Below are 13,450 nucleotides of genomic sequence, written 5' to 3' on the forward strand. Positions count from 1 at the left end.
GAGTTACCTTTTATCGGTTTATCTCATAATGATCTTGCTTCCGACAACTAACTTACTTACTTACTTACTACTTCCGACAACCTACGCTCACTCCTATTTCTTCCAGTGTTATCAAAATTTCTTAAACTTCTAAGTATTTTATGGCTGAACAGGCAGGGTCTATTGTTTCACAATTCCATGAGAAGGTGTTTTTGGAAAGGGTGTGTTTTCCTTGTCCTAACCAACACCATATTTCCTCTTGCACTTCCATCAGCACTTCTCTACATACTTGCATGAAAATGTCTGCCATGATTATCATCTATGCCTGTGGCTTTATACAATACTATGTGCTGATCAAAGTACCCCTTCATGAGCTAGAGGACTGGACATCAACCCTTACTTTATCATCCAGATCAGATTGTCAGCCTGAAAATATGGCATTTATTTTGATATCATTTTACAATATTAACTTATCCTTGCAGTGCAAAGGATAGTGTGCAAAGTTCATGTGTCCAAGAGAAAGAGCAGGATTTTGGTTGCTGTTCATGGCTGGGATTTGGGAATTAAAAAAGAATTAAGTCTGGAAAATACCGTACTTATTTGAGCATCTTAGCTTCTTGCAAAATTTATACAGATGAGCTATGATCAATCTCAGTGTTTGTTTTATGGACTTGAATTGCCAGTGGGCATAAGAAAATAAAATAAAAATATTGGCCATATGATAGAGTGGACCTACATATTTCTAGGGCAACAGAAATGGGTACTGGTGGCGCAGCGGTTAAAGTGCAGTATTGCAGGCAAACTCTGCCCACAGTCTGGAGTTCGATCCTGACAAGGCTCAAGGTTGACTCATCCTTCCATCCTTCCGAGGTCGGTAAAATGAAGACCCAGATTGTTATGGGCAATATGCAAATAATATTCCTACATTATTAACTGCCCAGAAAGTGATATAAAGTGCTATGGAGCGGTATATAAGCCTAAATGCTATTGCTATGTAATATGGGTGGGTATTCAGCCCTCATATCTTTGCTCAGGTAAACTGAGTTGGGAAATATGAAACTTTCCTTCTTCTGTTGCTAATGATAACCAACAAGACTGCACCAGACTTGGGAGTCTAATTTGGTACCCATTGCCTTTTTGTGTCTTTCCTGCTGTTACAGTTTGTGCCCTTCCGAGACTACGTAGACCACTCTGGCAACCACATTTTAAGCATGGCACGCCTGGCGAAAGATGTCCTAGCCGAAATCCCAGAGCAGCTGCTTTCATATATGAAGACCCGAGACATCAAACCTCTTTCTGCTAGACCACAGTAGCTCTGTCTTCTCCACAGTCAGAAGCCATTCAGATAATTCTGCTCCAGCTGGGACTGGGAAGATGCTTTCCACCTAGGCAAGAGGGGCTCTTTCCTCTCTTTCATTCAGAACTGGCTAGATCAGGGGGGGACAGGAAGTTCACTACCAGGAAGTGGGCAGGATATGAATGCCACGCTTCACACACCAGATGAGACACCAGCACAAAAAGCGTGGCTCTACCCAGGATCTCAAGGAGATGATTCCGGGCAAGAGCCTCAAAAGAGGAAGTTCAGAAGGGGGCAGCAGCATGCTGGGGATCCTGGAGCTGTGTTTACTTCAAGACCAGTTTGTATAGTAAGGTGCCATGGAGCCCTCTTTCTGCCTGGTTATTGACAATAAAGTATCCTTGGTCCCAGGTTCTCATATGGCTATTTTATTCTATTTTATTCTGGAAAGAGTGCCGAAAAGAGCAATGAAAATTATTAGGGGGCTGGAGGCTAAAATATATAAAGAACGGTTGCAGGAATTGAGTACGTCTAGTCTAGTGAAAGGGACGTGGTGGCTCAGCAGGTAAGACGCTGAGCTTGTCGATCAAAAGGTCGGCAGTTCAGCGGTTTGAATCCCTAGTGCCGCATAACGGGGTGAGCTCCTGTTACTCGTCCCAGCTTCTGCCAACCTAGCAGTTCGAAAGCACACACAAAAAAATGCAAGTAGAAAAATAGGGACCGCCTTTGGTGGGAAGGTAACAGCGTTCTGTGCGCCTTTGGCGTTTAGTCATGCCATCCACACGACCACGGAGACATCTTCGGACAGCACTGGCTCTTCGGCTTTGAAACAGGTGAGCACTGCCCCCTAGAGTCGGGAACAACTAGCACATATGTGTGAGGGGAACCTTTGCATTTACCCTTAGTCTAATGAAAAGAAGGATAAGGGGTGACACGTTAGCAGTGTTCCAATATTTTGCCACAAGGAAAAGGGTGTGTGTATGTTAACCTATTCTCCAAAGCACCAGAAGGCAGGACAAGAAACAATGGATGGAAACTAATCAAGGAGCGAAGCAATCTAGAACTAAGGAGAAATTTCCTAAGTGAGAACAAGTAATCAGTAGAACCTTTCCTCCAGAAGGTGTGGGTGCTCCCCACACTGGGTGGAGACTTTTAAGAAGAGACTGGACAGCCATTTGTCTGGAATGGCATAGGGTCTCCTGCTTGAACGGGGTTGGACTAGAAGACCTCCAAGGTCCCTTCCTGTTAACTCTGTTATTCTGTTCTTTTTGGTCAGTGTTGAGTTCCTGTCACTAGGCTTCCCAGACAAGGGGGTGGGGGGAGGATGTGTTCAAGAGAGAGGATTTCTCTGTCCACTCCTACTTACATTTACACAGCGGTAGTTTTCAGACATCTTTTATTCAATGCAAATTGCCAGTCTGCTGCAGCCACCTGCATTGCTAATCTGAGAAAATAATGGGATGCGGACACTTCTGGACAAGAAGTTACAACATGGAATTAAAACAAGGAAAAGCTAACATAAATTTACACTAGTACCTGGCACAGAAATTTTCTTGCTTTTTTCCTTACCAATTCTAACTTAGGTTGATACTTCCTTTTTGTTTTTGTTTTTCTAGCAGAAGATGGGGACTTTTTCCATCAGTGGGTGCATTTCCTCAGGGAGACAATCCAACGTCAACATCTTAGAAAAAGGCTATGACCTGAAATATGTTTGGATAGAATGGAAGGGAGAAGTTGTAGGCGAAATTCTTTGAAAGGTTGGAGGGAAACATTTGGGATTTTCCAGCAAGCAGAGTTAGCAGGAATTGGGTGAATGAGGTCCAAGTAATAAATTCTTAGGTTAGCAAAAGGCTCAGGAGAGGAACATTTGAAAGTGCTCATCAAAATCCATAAAAGGAGTTATACAGACTTGATGTCAGGTTTCAATGCTATCTTAAAATAAATGAACTTCCAAACTGCCGATCTTTAAGGAAATTTTCACTTTATTCGAGCACAGCAACCGGATCCTGACTCTTTGCGGTCAATACTGACCTTTGCCCCCCAATCCCTCCCTTTCCGATCCTCAATTCTCTGCTTCTCATTGGCTATCTTCCAAGTCACTCTCCTGATTCCTTTTCCCGTCAGTTCACAGGAATGTTTCCCCCCTCCTCATCTCCGAGGAGACCGAATCTTCAAAGGGATTCAGCAGGCAAAAGTTCAGGCTTCATCCTCCCTTTTCTATGTCAGTGCTGAGACGCTGACACTTGACATTCTGACCGCCTTGTCTCTAGTGATTATAATTCAGTCTGGTGTCCTCATTTGGTTTCTACTTTTCCCCCTTATATGAAATGGCCAGCTTAGTGAGACTGGGATCAGAGTTGTGGGCAAGGAATAAAGGTGGTCCTCAATTTATGACTGTAATGCCCATCATGATGATGAGTTGTAGCAATTGTAAAACAGGTCCCCCCAAATGACCGACTGGATTTCACAGCCTTTGCTGCAGCGATCATTAAGCGAAAAACCACCAGTTGTAAAATGAGCACCAGTCATTAAATTAATTCCACAGTTGCAAAATGAACCAATGGTTCTCTCTGGGGAAGGCCAAGTTTTTGGCAAAACTGACGTAAAACATCACGACTGTAGGACACTGCAAACAGCCATAAATGGTCCAACATACGGTCATGTGACGAGAAGAAGGGATTTAGCCATCATAACTGGTTTGTAAGTATCCTGGGAAAGGTCTATTGCAATGTCAGTCATGAGAACTACTGTTTTTTCTCTATTCTCTGTCACCCCCATTCCTTTTACATACTTTCTTTTTGTCTGTCCAAATTGTTCCAGGATCAGGGGTGGGGAACCAGGGCCCTTTTATGACATGTGGACTTCAACTCCCAGAATTCTATGGTCCTTTTATGACTTGTGGACTTCAACTCCCAGAATTCCCGAGTCCTTCAGCTCCCAGAATTCCATGGTCCTTTTATGACTTGTGGACTTCAACTCCCAGAATTCCCGAGTCCTTCAACTCCCAGAATTCTATGGTCCTTTTATGACTTGTGGATTTCAAATCCCAGAATTCCATGGTCCTTTTATGACTTGTGGACTTCAACTCCCAGAATTCCCGAGTGCTTCAACTCCCAGAATTCTATGGTCCTTTTATGACTTGTGGATTTCAAATCCCAGAATTCCTGAGTCCTTCAACTCCCAGAATTCTATGGTCCTTTTATGACTTGTGGACTTCAACTCCCAGAATTCCCGAGTGCTTCAACTCCCAGAATTCTATGGTCCTTTTATGACTTGTGGACTTCAACTCCCAGAATTCCCGAGTCCTTCAGCTCCCAGAATTCCATGGTCCTTTTATGACTTGTGGACTTCAACTCCCAGAATTCTCGAGTGCTTCAACTCCCAGAATTCTATGGTCCTTTTATGACTTGTGGATTTCAAATCCCAGAATTCCATGGTCCTTTTATGACTTGTGGACTTCAACTCCCAGAATTCCCGAGTGCTTCAACTCCCAGAATTCTATGGTCCTTTTATGACTTGTGGATTTCAAATCCCAGAATTCCTGAGTCCTTCAACTCCCAGAATTCCACGGTCCTTTTATGACTTGTGGACTTCAACTCCCAGAATTCCCGAGTCCTTCAACTCCCAGAATTCCACGGTCCTTTTATGACTTGTGGACTTCAACTCCCAGAATTCCCGAGTCCTTCAGCTCCCAGAATTCCACGGTCCTTTTATGACTTGTGGATTTCAAATCCCAGAATTCCTGAGTCCTTCAACTCCCAGAATTCCACGGTCCTTTTATGACTTGTGGATTTCAAATCCCAGAATTCCCGAGTCCTTCAACTCCCAGAATTCTATGGTCCTTTTATGACTTGTGGACTTCAACTCCCAGAATTCCCGAGTCCTTCAACTCCCAGAATTCCACGGTCCTTTTATGACTTGTGGACTTCAACTCCCAGAATTCCCGAGTCCTTCAGCTCCCAGAATTCCACGGTCCTTTTATGACTTGTGGATTTCAACTCCCAGAATTCCCGAGTCCTTCAACTCCCAGAATTCCACGGTCCTTTTATGACTTGTGGACTTCAACTCCCAGAATTCCCGAGTCCTTCAACTCCCAGAATTCCACGGTCCTTTTATGACTTGTGGACTTCAACTCCCAGAATTCCCGAGTCCTTCAACTCCCAGAATTCCACGGTCCTTTTATGACTTGTGGACTTCAACTCCCAGAATTCCCGAGTCCTTCAACTCCCAGAATTCCACGGTCCTTTTATGACTTGTGGACTTCAACTCCCAGAATTCCCGAGTCCTTCAGCTCCCAGAATTCCACGGTCCTTTTATGACTTGTGGATTTCAACTCCCAGAGTTGAAGTCCACAAGTCATAAAAGGGCCATGGTTCCCCATACCTGCTCCAGGAGGGACTCATTGTTCTTAAAGAACCAAAAATGGCCTGGCTAAAGTGCACTCATTTCTTAGTCCTCTGTGTGTGTGTCTGTGTGTGTACTGTATGCATATACCTTCTTTTTTCCAGCTCAGGTCCAGAACGACCATTTCAGCTGGTCAAATGCTTGGGGACATACAAGCTGTTTCTTTTAACCCATGATAGGTTTTTTTCAAGTCCTTGGGACACTCCACTAGGGATAACTATTTATCACGTAGCCCGTGAGGTTCAACTGCTTGAAACTAGCAAGCAGATGGGGAGAGAGAATTCCCGCTTCTGCGGAGTGGGTGGCCTACTTTAGTTCTTCTTTTTCTGAAAAGAGAGCACAGCTTTCCTGGACCTGCCACAGAAGCAGCTGACAGGAGGTTTGCCTCAGCTCATTCGCTAGAGGCAGGAGCTGGGCTGCTGTCTCAACCTTGACTTGATGCTACTATGTCGTCATTTTTGTCCAAAGAGCTCCAGTGAATGTAGAGGAAGGGCCTCCGTTCCTGGGTTACCTTAGAACAGGTAAGCAATTGCTGGTTTGGGGGCAGTAATAGGGGCACATAGCTGATGGCCAGGCAGAAGATCTGGGGATTAAGTCTCTTATTTGCCTTCTCATTTATTCTCCTCCATCTCTTGTCCCTCTTTCTCAAATCTTCCCTGGCCTCCCAATCCATCTACTGTAGGATTAATAATTTGCTGTTCTAATATTTAATGTGACAGTAAGTTGAAGGCGGGAGGTGGAATTAAAATTAATTCATATTTAGTGAAATGAGAATCAAAACCAGTACAGATGGTCCTCAAATTACAAAAGTTCATTTAGTGACCGTTGAAAATTACCATGCCACTAAAAAAAGGTGACTTATGACTATTTTTCACACTTATGACCATGGCAGCATCCCCATGTTTGTGTGATCAAAATTCGGATTTTGATCCTGCAAGGTATATTTAATCATCTATCTAAACTCGCAGGAGCTCTTGTATCTCAGCTCTCTTTTGTCAAATAATATGTTCAACTTTAAGATAGAGCAACTTCTCAACTTGAAGATGTGCGGACTTCAACTCCCAGAATTCCTTAGCCAGCTGGAGAAGGAATTCTGGGAGCTGTAGTCCACACTTCAAGTCACTAAGATTGAGAAATACTGAGAGAGATTACTGTATAAGAATTCACAAATCCACAAACTAAATATTTAGTTTATAAAAACATGTCTATACAGATAGTCCTCGACTTATCACCATTTAATGACCACCATTCAAATTTACAACAGCACTGAAAAAAGTGGCTTACGACCATTGCAGCATCTCCATGATCGTGTGATCAAAATTTGGGTGCTTGGCAACTGGCATGTATTTATAATGGCTGCAGTGTCCCAGGGTCATGTCATCACCATTTGCAACCTTCCCAGCTGGATCCTGACAAGTCAAGTCGATCGGGGAAATTAGATTCCCTTAACAACTGCATGGTTTCCTTAATACAGAGGTTCGCTTAACAACTGAAGCAAAAAAATGGGGCACATCACTTGATATCTGTCTTGCTTACCTAGAGAACTTTTGGGTTCAATTGTGGTTGTATGTTGAGGACTACTTGTACTGATTTTTGGAATGGTAACCCAGTCTAATATTCTGCCCATTGAGAACCAGGAGAATGTCAATATGATGCAGGTAGTCCTCAGCTTAGGACAATTGAACCCCAAATTTCTCACGCTAAGCGAGGCATTTAAGTGACCTTTGCCCCATTTTATGACCTTCCTTGCCAGAGTTCTTAAATGCATCACTGCACTTGTTAAATTAGTGACACAGTTGTTAAGTGAACTTGTCTTCCCCATTGTCTTTGCTTGTCAGAAGGTCGCAAAACATGATTCTATGACCCCGGGACACTAAAACCGTCATAAATATGAGTCAGTTGCCAAGCATCTAAATTTTGATCACTGACCTTGGGGGTAACAGTCTGAAATCATGTCTTGTTGCTGATCTGTCCAGAGACAATTAGAAAGTTCAGTGCTGCAAATATATGTACGCTATGCATACTTGACATGTCAGAACCCAAACTAAAGCAAAGTTGCTCTTGTTGGAGCAGAGGCATCAAGATTGTCCATCAGCAAACTGAAATGGGTCATTTCACATGCATTAGATCAGCATTAGATCCTCTACTGAAGACAACATTATAGGAGAAATAGAGTAACAATTGTTAAAACACAAATGCCAAAATCAGGGCTTGAATTAAACCCTAAAAATGATGCCATAATCTCAATTCGGAAGCCACCTGCTTGGTTCTACAAAGTTTCAACGTTTCATCTACGTTTCAATCTCAGATGCAGAAGAAGGAGAAAAACACCATTTGTATGGCAACTTGTTATACCTTGACAACGCAAGAGTTCCCCGAAAAGATGTATTTTTTTCCCTGCCTCCGAGTCAGTGTTGACTCCTGGCATGTCCCTGCAGTTTTATTGGTAAATGTTTTTGGAAGTGCTTTGTCCTGCCTCTTAGGGCTGAGAGAGAGACTAGGCCAAGCTCACCCAGCTGGCTTCATGTCTAAAGTGGGACTAGGACTCACAATCTCCTGGCCTGATGCCCTAATCACTACACCAAATAGGCTCTCCAAAGGCATAACAACAATTGATTAAAAACCAGAATGCAGAGTAGAACAAATAGTAAGAGTTGGAAGGGACCTTGGAGGTCATCTAGTCCAACCCCCCACTCACAGGAGACCTGTACTAGGTATTCGAACCGCCGACCTTTCTGATCGACAAGCTCAGTGTCTTAGCCACTGAGCCACCTAGTCAGGCATCTACATGGGCAAATGGGCAACATTCTTGGCAAAAGGTAGGAAGATGTGTCCATTAAGGATCTGTGCTGGGATTGGTGCCTTTTAACTGGTTCAAAAATGATCTTGTCTTGGGCTGGCCAATATCATGTTATTCACAGTAAGTAAAAAAAATGTGATTGCGAAGAGCTAAGGAAAGACCTCTTTGGAGTGAATGGTCAGCCAAATGGCAAATGTGGTTCAGTTCAAGTAAGAGTAAACTGATGCATGTAGTGGTGGTGGCGGGGAGGCGGGGCTGAGGAGGGAGCTACCATCATCTGGATTGTTTTTTTCCTTGAAGATGTTTCGCTTCTCATTCAAGAAGCTTCATCAGTTCTGGGGTTTTTTTCCCCTTTGTTTTCTTAAGGACTTGTTTTCTTCTTATTTACTTCCCCCAAAGGGATCTTTTAGACAAGATTCCTGGGTTTTTGTCTTCTATGTATTTGAATTTACTTCATCTTTAGTTACGGCAGCTTCATCCTAATTTCACAGCCCGACTCCATTGCCTGCTTGCAATCAACCAAGAACAGGGATGGGAAACTATGGTAACTTTATGAACTGTGGACTTCAATTCCCAGAATTCCTGAGCCAGCATGGCTCAGATGTTAGCACTGATGATGTTACCTAGTTTGGGTAGTGAAATGTCTGCAAGAAAACAATCAAGTTCAGACAGCACCAAGGTTCCCTCATTTCAAGCCCGAGCTACAAATATTCTTTCTTGGTGCCTTCTTTATTTATACCCTGGATTCCATTCACAACAACTTCACAGTGGAAATGATCATCTGTAATCCTACCAAGTTTCATTCCTTTTCACTGCTTACGGCAGAGAGATGTTTCCTTAGTAGCTGTTCCATTAAATCTCCGGTGTGTAATGACTTTTGCTTGAAAAGTCTCCAAAGATGTCGTGTTAATTAAAAGCCAGCAACAGAAAATGAAGGTGCAATTGCCCTGTTCTTGCTTTGGGGAGCCTTCTCCAATTCCCAGCTGTAGCTGCAAAAGTTGATAGGGATGGCCAAAGTTAGAGTGCCATCTTTTGGAAGCTTTGTTTCCAATACATTTAAAACTGGATTTTAAAGAGATTATAGTTACTGCCTTTTTTAATGGGACTACAATTGGGTAATGTAATAAATTATACTTACCCCTGAAAGATCTTCAATGCCATACCATATTCCTGTCAAGGTAATCACCCACGGGTACACTGAGTATATATCATGGAATTAAACTGTGACAATTGGTACAGGATAATAACGATAAGCTACAAATGTGATGCTCCATGTGTGACAGACTCAGCTTCATCATTGCATTCACATTCATGTCAGAAGTGGAGCAAATGACCGGAGCTCGCTCCATCACACAGCATCACTCGGGTCTCGAACATAGGCTTGTTGATTGTCAACCTTGAGTTGTAACCAGGTGAGCCACCATGCTCTTAAACTTCATAATGAGAGACCAAAACTACCCAACAAATAATATGGACTGTTACTATCCATTTCAGAATCACAGAAATTGTTTGGTTCATGCCAAATTGTAACAGTATCAAAACCATCTATTCCTCCAAACTCAGAATTAACCTTGTAAGTCTAACAAAGGAACAAAGGGATAACTATATATTTATTTCACAAGGTCTGGATGCACAGAAGACTTCATACTGTTACAATCATTCATTTAGTAACCATTTGAAGTTATAACGGTGCTAAAAAAAGTTACTTATGACCAGTTTTCGTGCTTCCGACCATCTCAGCATCCCTACAGCCATGTGACAAAAATTCTCACAGTAGGTCAAGTTATCATTTATGCTGTATTTGTTTTAAATATCCAACATATTATAAGCCAAAATTTAGTAATTAAAAAAAACCACTGGAGAACCTGAAATAGCTCAGATTTCTTCAAATAACAGGATTAATGTGTGACTTTTATTTTTCTTGGCACTTGTTCTAATTAATTTATAATTGAAAAAGGACAATACAAAAATTAAATGGTATGCATTAATGACTGATTTAATAATATAAAATATGCAAATTAAAAATCAGTTAGATAGTGTTACAATTTCAAGTGTATCATTATAACACCTGGATATTTCATTTTCATTCTTACAGAATAATTGGAATTAAACTACTGTTTGATCTACCTTTTTTGTCTTTCAACTTTTAAAAGGCTTTCATAGGACTGCTACTCTAAAAACAGCTATCGTTGAGAAGGTACCACTTTACTGCATGAAGAGAATAAACTAAAAATCCACCCTACTTGCAATACTTTGGAGCAGTTTTTCCTCAACCTTGGCAGTTTGAAGACATATGGACTTCACACGGTCATGCTGGCCAGGGAATTCTGCAAACTGAAGTCCACACATTTTCAAGTTGCCAAGGTTGAGAGGCACTGCTTTGGAGGGACGAATGCAAGGAGATTTAATATTGGCAGTAAATATAAGGCAGTCTTTGAAGCATGAGCAAGATAACTTTCTTTCCATTCTTTTTTTATGTACTCTGAGAGCGTATGCACCAAGACAAATTCCTTGTGTGTCCAATCACACTTGGTCAATAAAGAGTTCTATTCTATTCTATTCTATTCTATTCTATTCTATTCTATTCTATTCTATTCTATTCTATTCTATTCTATTCTATTCTTCTCCTATCCTATCCTATCCTATCCTATCCTATCCTATCCCTACCCCTACCCCTACCCCTATCCCATTCCTATTCCTTTCTATTTTCCACAACTTCCTGCAAGTCTACAAGCTGTGGACCAGATTTCATGTGCTTACTGTGCCTTATAGATCAGGGCAGGGGTGAAATCTACTTCCCTACTGGTTCAGAAGTGTGAGCGCGGGGACCCACTGCGCATGCAGAAATCCTTCTGCACATGCGCCGAGGGTAAAAAACAGCTTTTGGGTGGGTGGGCGGAGCCTTGCGCTGCAGTCGCTACCAGTTCTCCAAACCACCCACTGCCATCGCTACTGGTTCTGCCGAATTGGGCCAAACTGGCAGCATTTCACTTTTGGATCAGGGAACTCCACAACTGCTTTCAAACAGCTATCCATTGGGGCATTACATTGTAGTGACAATATGGAAGACCACGGTTATTTCAACCAGTTTGGTGACATATTTTGATTTCACCTTTATATTAAGAAAAGTCTAGAAGTTTCAAGTTCATTCTGGGCTAGCTACCGGTAGTCTGCTTGGTTTTCATTCTAGCTTGCTGAACAAAAGGAGAAGGGGTAGGTGGGAAGATTATTTCCATATATCTTCAAAGTTTCCTACCCACCCAAAAGTCTTTCAATTCCCATCCCAGAGTCAGGTGCCATCCAGTTAAATTCACGGCTTGCAGTCTCAACATAGCAGGAACATGAAATCATGGTGTCAGGTTTTGATAAAAACTGCGGGTTTGTTATTAATGAGGAACTAATGCAGGGAACCAACATTAGGTACTGTGAAAATTGGCTGCCCTTGGGATATCTCTGCTATTGTTATTAAGGAGCTCCTGGCAGCCTGTAAGAGAGTCAGCTGTTATCTTGCTTAGTATGTATGTTTTTTGTTATCCTTTTAAATTTGTTTGCTTGAGCTAACAATAAAGCTTAAAATCCTTTTGTTTACTGCAGTGTTCATTGTCTCTGGATCCAAAAGAAGCAACTGCCTGGGCACCTGATCACTTGGCAAAACATACCTACCTGTATTAAATTAGAAACCAACATAGACTATCCCTCTGTTTCTCACTATTCTGTCTTTTGATTTCTTGTGAAGTTCACAATATTTTGCAAGCTACTATTGACAGGTATTAAGTACGCTTTTAAATCAGGCCTTCATTAAAGTTGTGGTTAAAGGTCATCTCTGTTTTCTGCCAGGTAAAATACCAATACAAGTAGAAACATCTCTAAACTGTTTGGAGAACAGGGACACACGTAACTCTTAGTTTGTTTAATGTATCATTCTGCCAAAAAAAATTATTGTATTTTACTGCTCTCAACAGAACCAACTTGGGTAACACCCCCCTCCCCCACACTTCTCACAATTCTGTAAATCTCCAGGAAATCTTATATTTCTGTGCATGAACTACAGGATAATAAATGACAGGGGCCCGGTGGATACGAAATGCTTTGAAGGCACTTAAGGTGTGCATCAAAGCAGGTTTTCTTTTTTCTCTCTCTCTCTCTCTTTCTCGTCTTTCTCTGGAAGTCAAATCCCACTTTTCATCAGCGAGATCCAAAAATAAAGGGAAGTTGGTTTCCCATCGCACATCGAGATTTTTTTTTCTACCTGACTCCTTTTCTGTATCAGAGCCCAGTTTCCTCTGGGGGGGGACCACGACTGGCAACCGACATCCACACACACAAACTGGCAACCAACCTACACACATACACACATGAACTGGCAACTAACCTGCACACACACAAACTGGCAACCGACCTGCACACACACACAAACTGGCAACCGACCTACACACACACACACACACACACACACACACACACACAAACTGGCAATTGACCTACACACACACACACACACACACACACACACGAACTGGCAACTGAGCTGCACACACACAAACTGGCAACCGACCTACACACACACACACACACACACACACACACACACGTACGGCAACCAACCTGCACACACACACACAAACTGGCAACCGACCTACACACACACACACACATGAACTGGCAACCGACCTGCACACACACACACACAAAAACTGGCAACTGAGCTGCACACACACAAACTGGCAACCGACCTACACACACACACACACACACACACACACACGTACGGCAACCAACCTGCACACACACACACAAACTGGCAACCGACCTACACACACACACACACACACACACACACACACACACACACGAACCAGCAACTGATCTGTACACACACAAACTGGCAACCACCTACACACACACACACACACACACACACGAATGGCAACCGACCTGCACACACACACACACAGAGACAACCGACCTGC

General features: G+C 42.5%; 1 protein-coding gene across 1 annotated transcript in view; it reads left to right on the forward strand.

Moving 5' to 3' along the window:
* Nucleotides 1–1,310, forward strand: part of CPNE9 (copine family member 9) — a 66,286-nt gene extending 64,976 nt beyond the window's left edge. Inside the window, exon 20 of the mRNA XM_070933508.1 lies at nt 1,140–1,310. Within this exon, the coding sequence (XP_070789609.1) occupies nt 1,140–1,292 (153 nt within the window). The 3' untranslated portion in view covers nt 1,293–1,310. The remainder of the gene's footprint in view (nt 1–1,139) is intronic.
* The last annotated feature ends 12,140 nt before the right edge of the window (nt 1,311–13,450 follow it).

This window comes from Pituophis catenifer, unplaced genomic scaffold (assembly GCF_029215685.1).
Source record: "Pituophis catenifer annectens isolate HBS135680 unplaced genomic scaffold, rPitCat1.0.hap2 SCAF_2, whole genome shotgun sequence".
NCBI lineage: Eukaryota > Metazoa > Chordata > Lepidosauria > Squamata > Colubridae > Pituophis > Pituophis catenifer.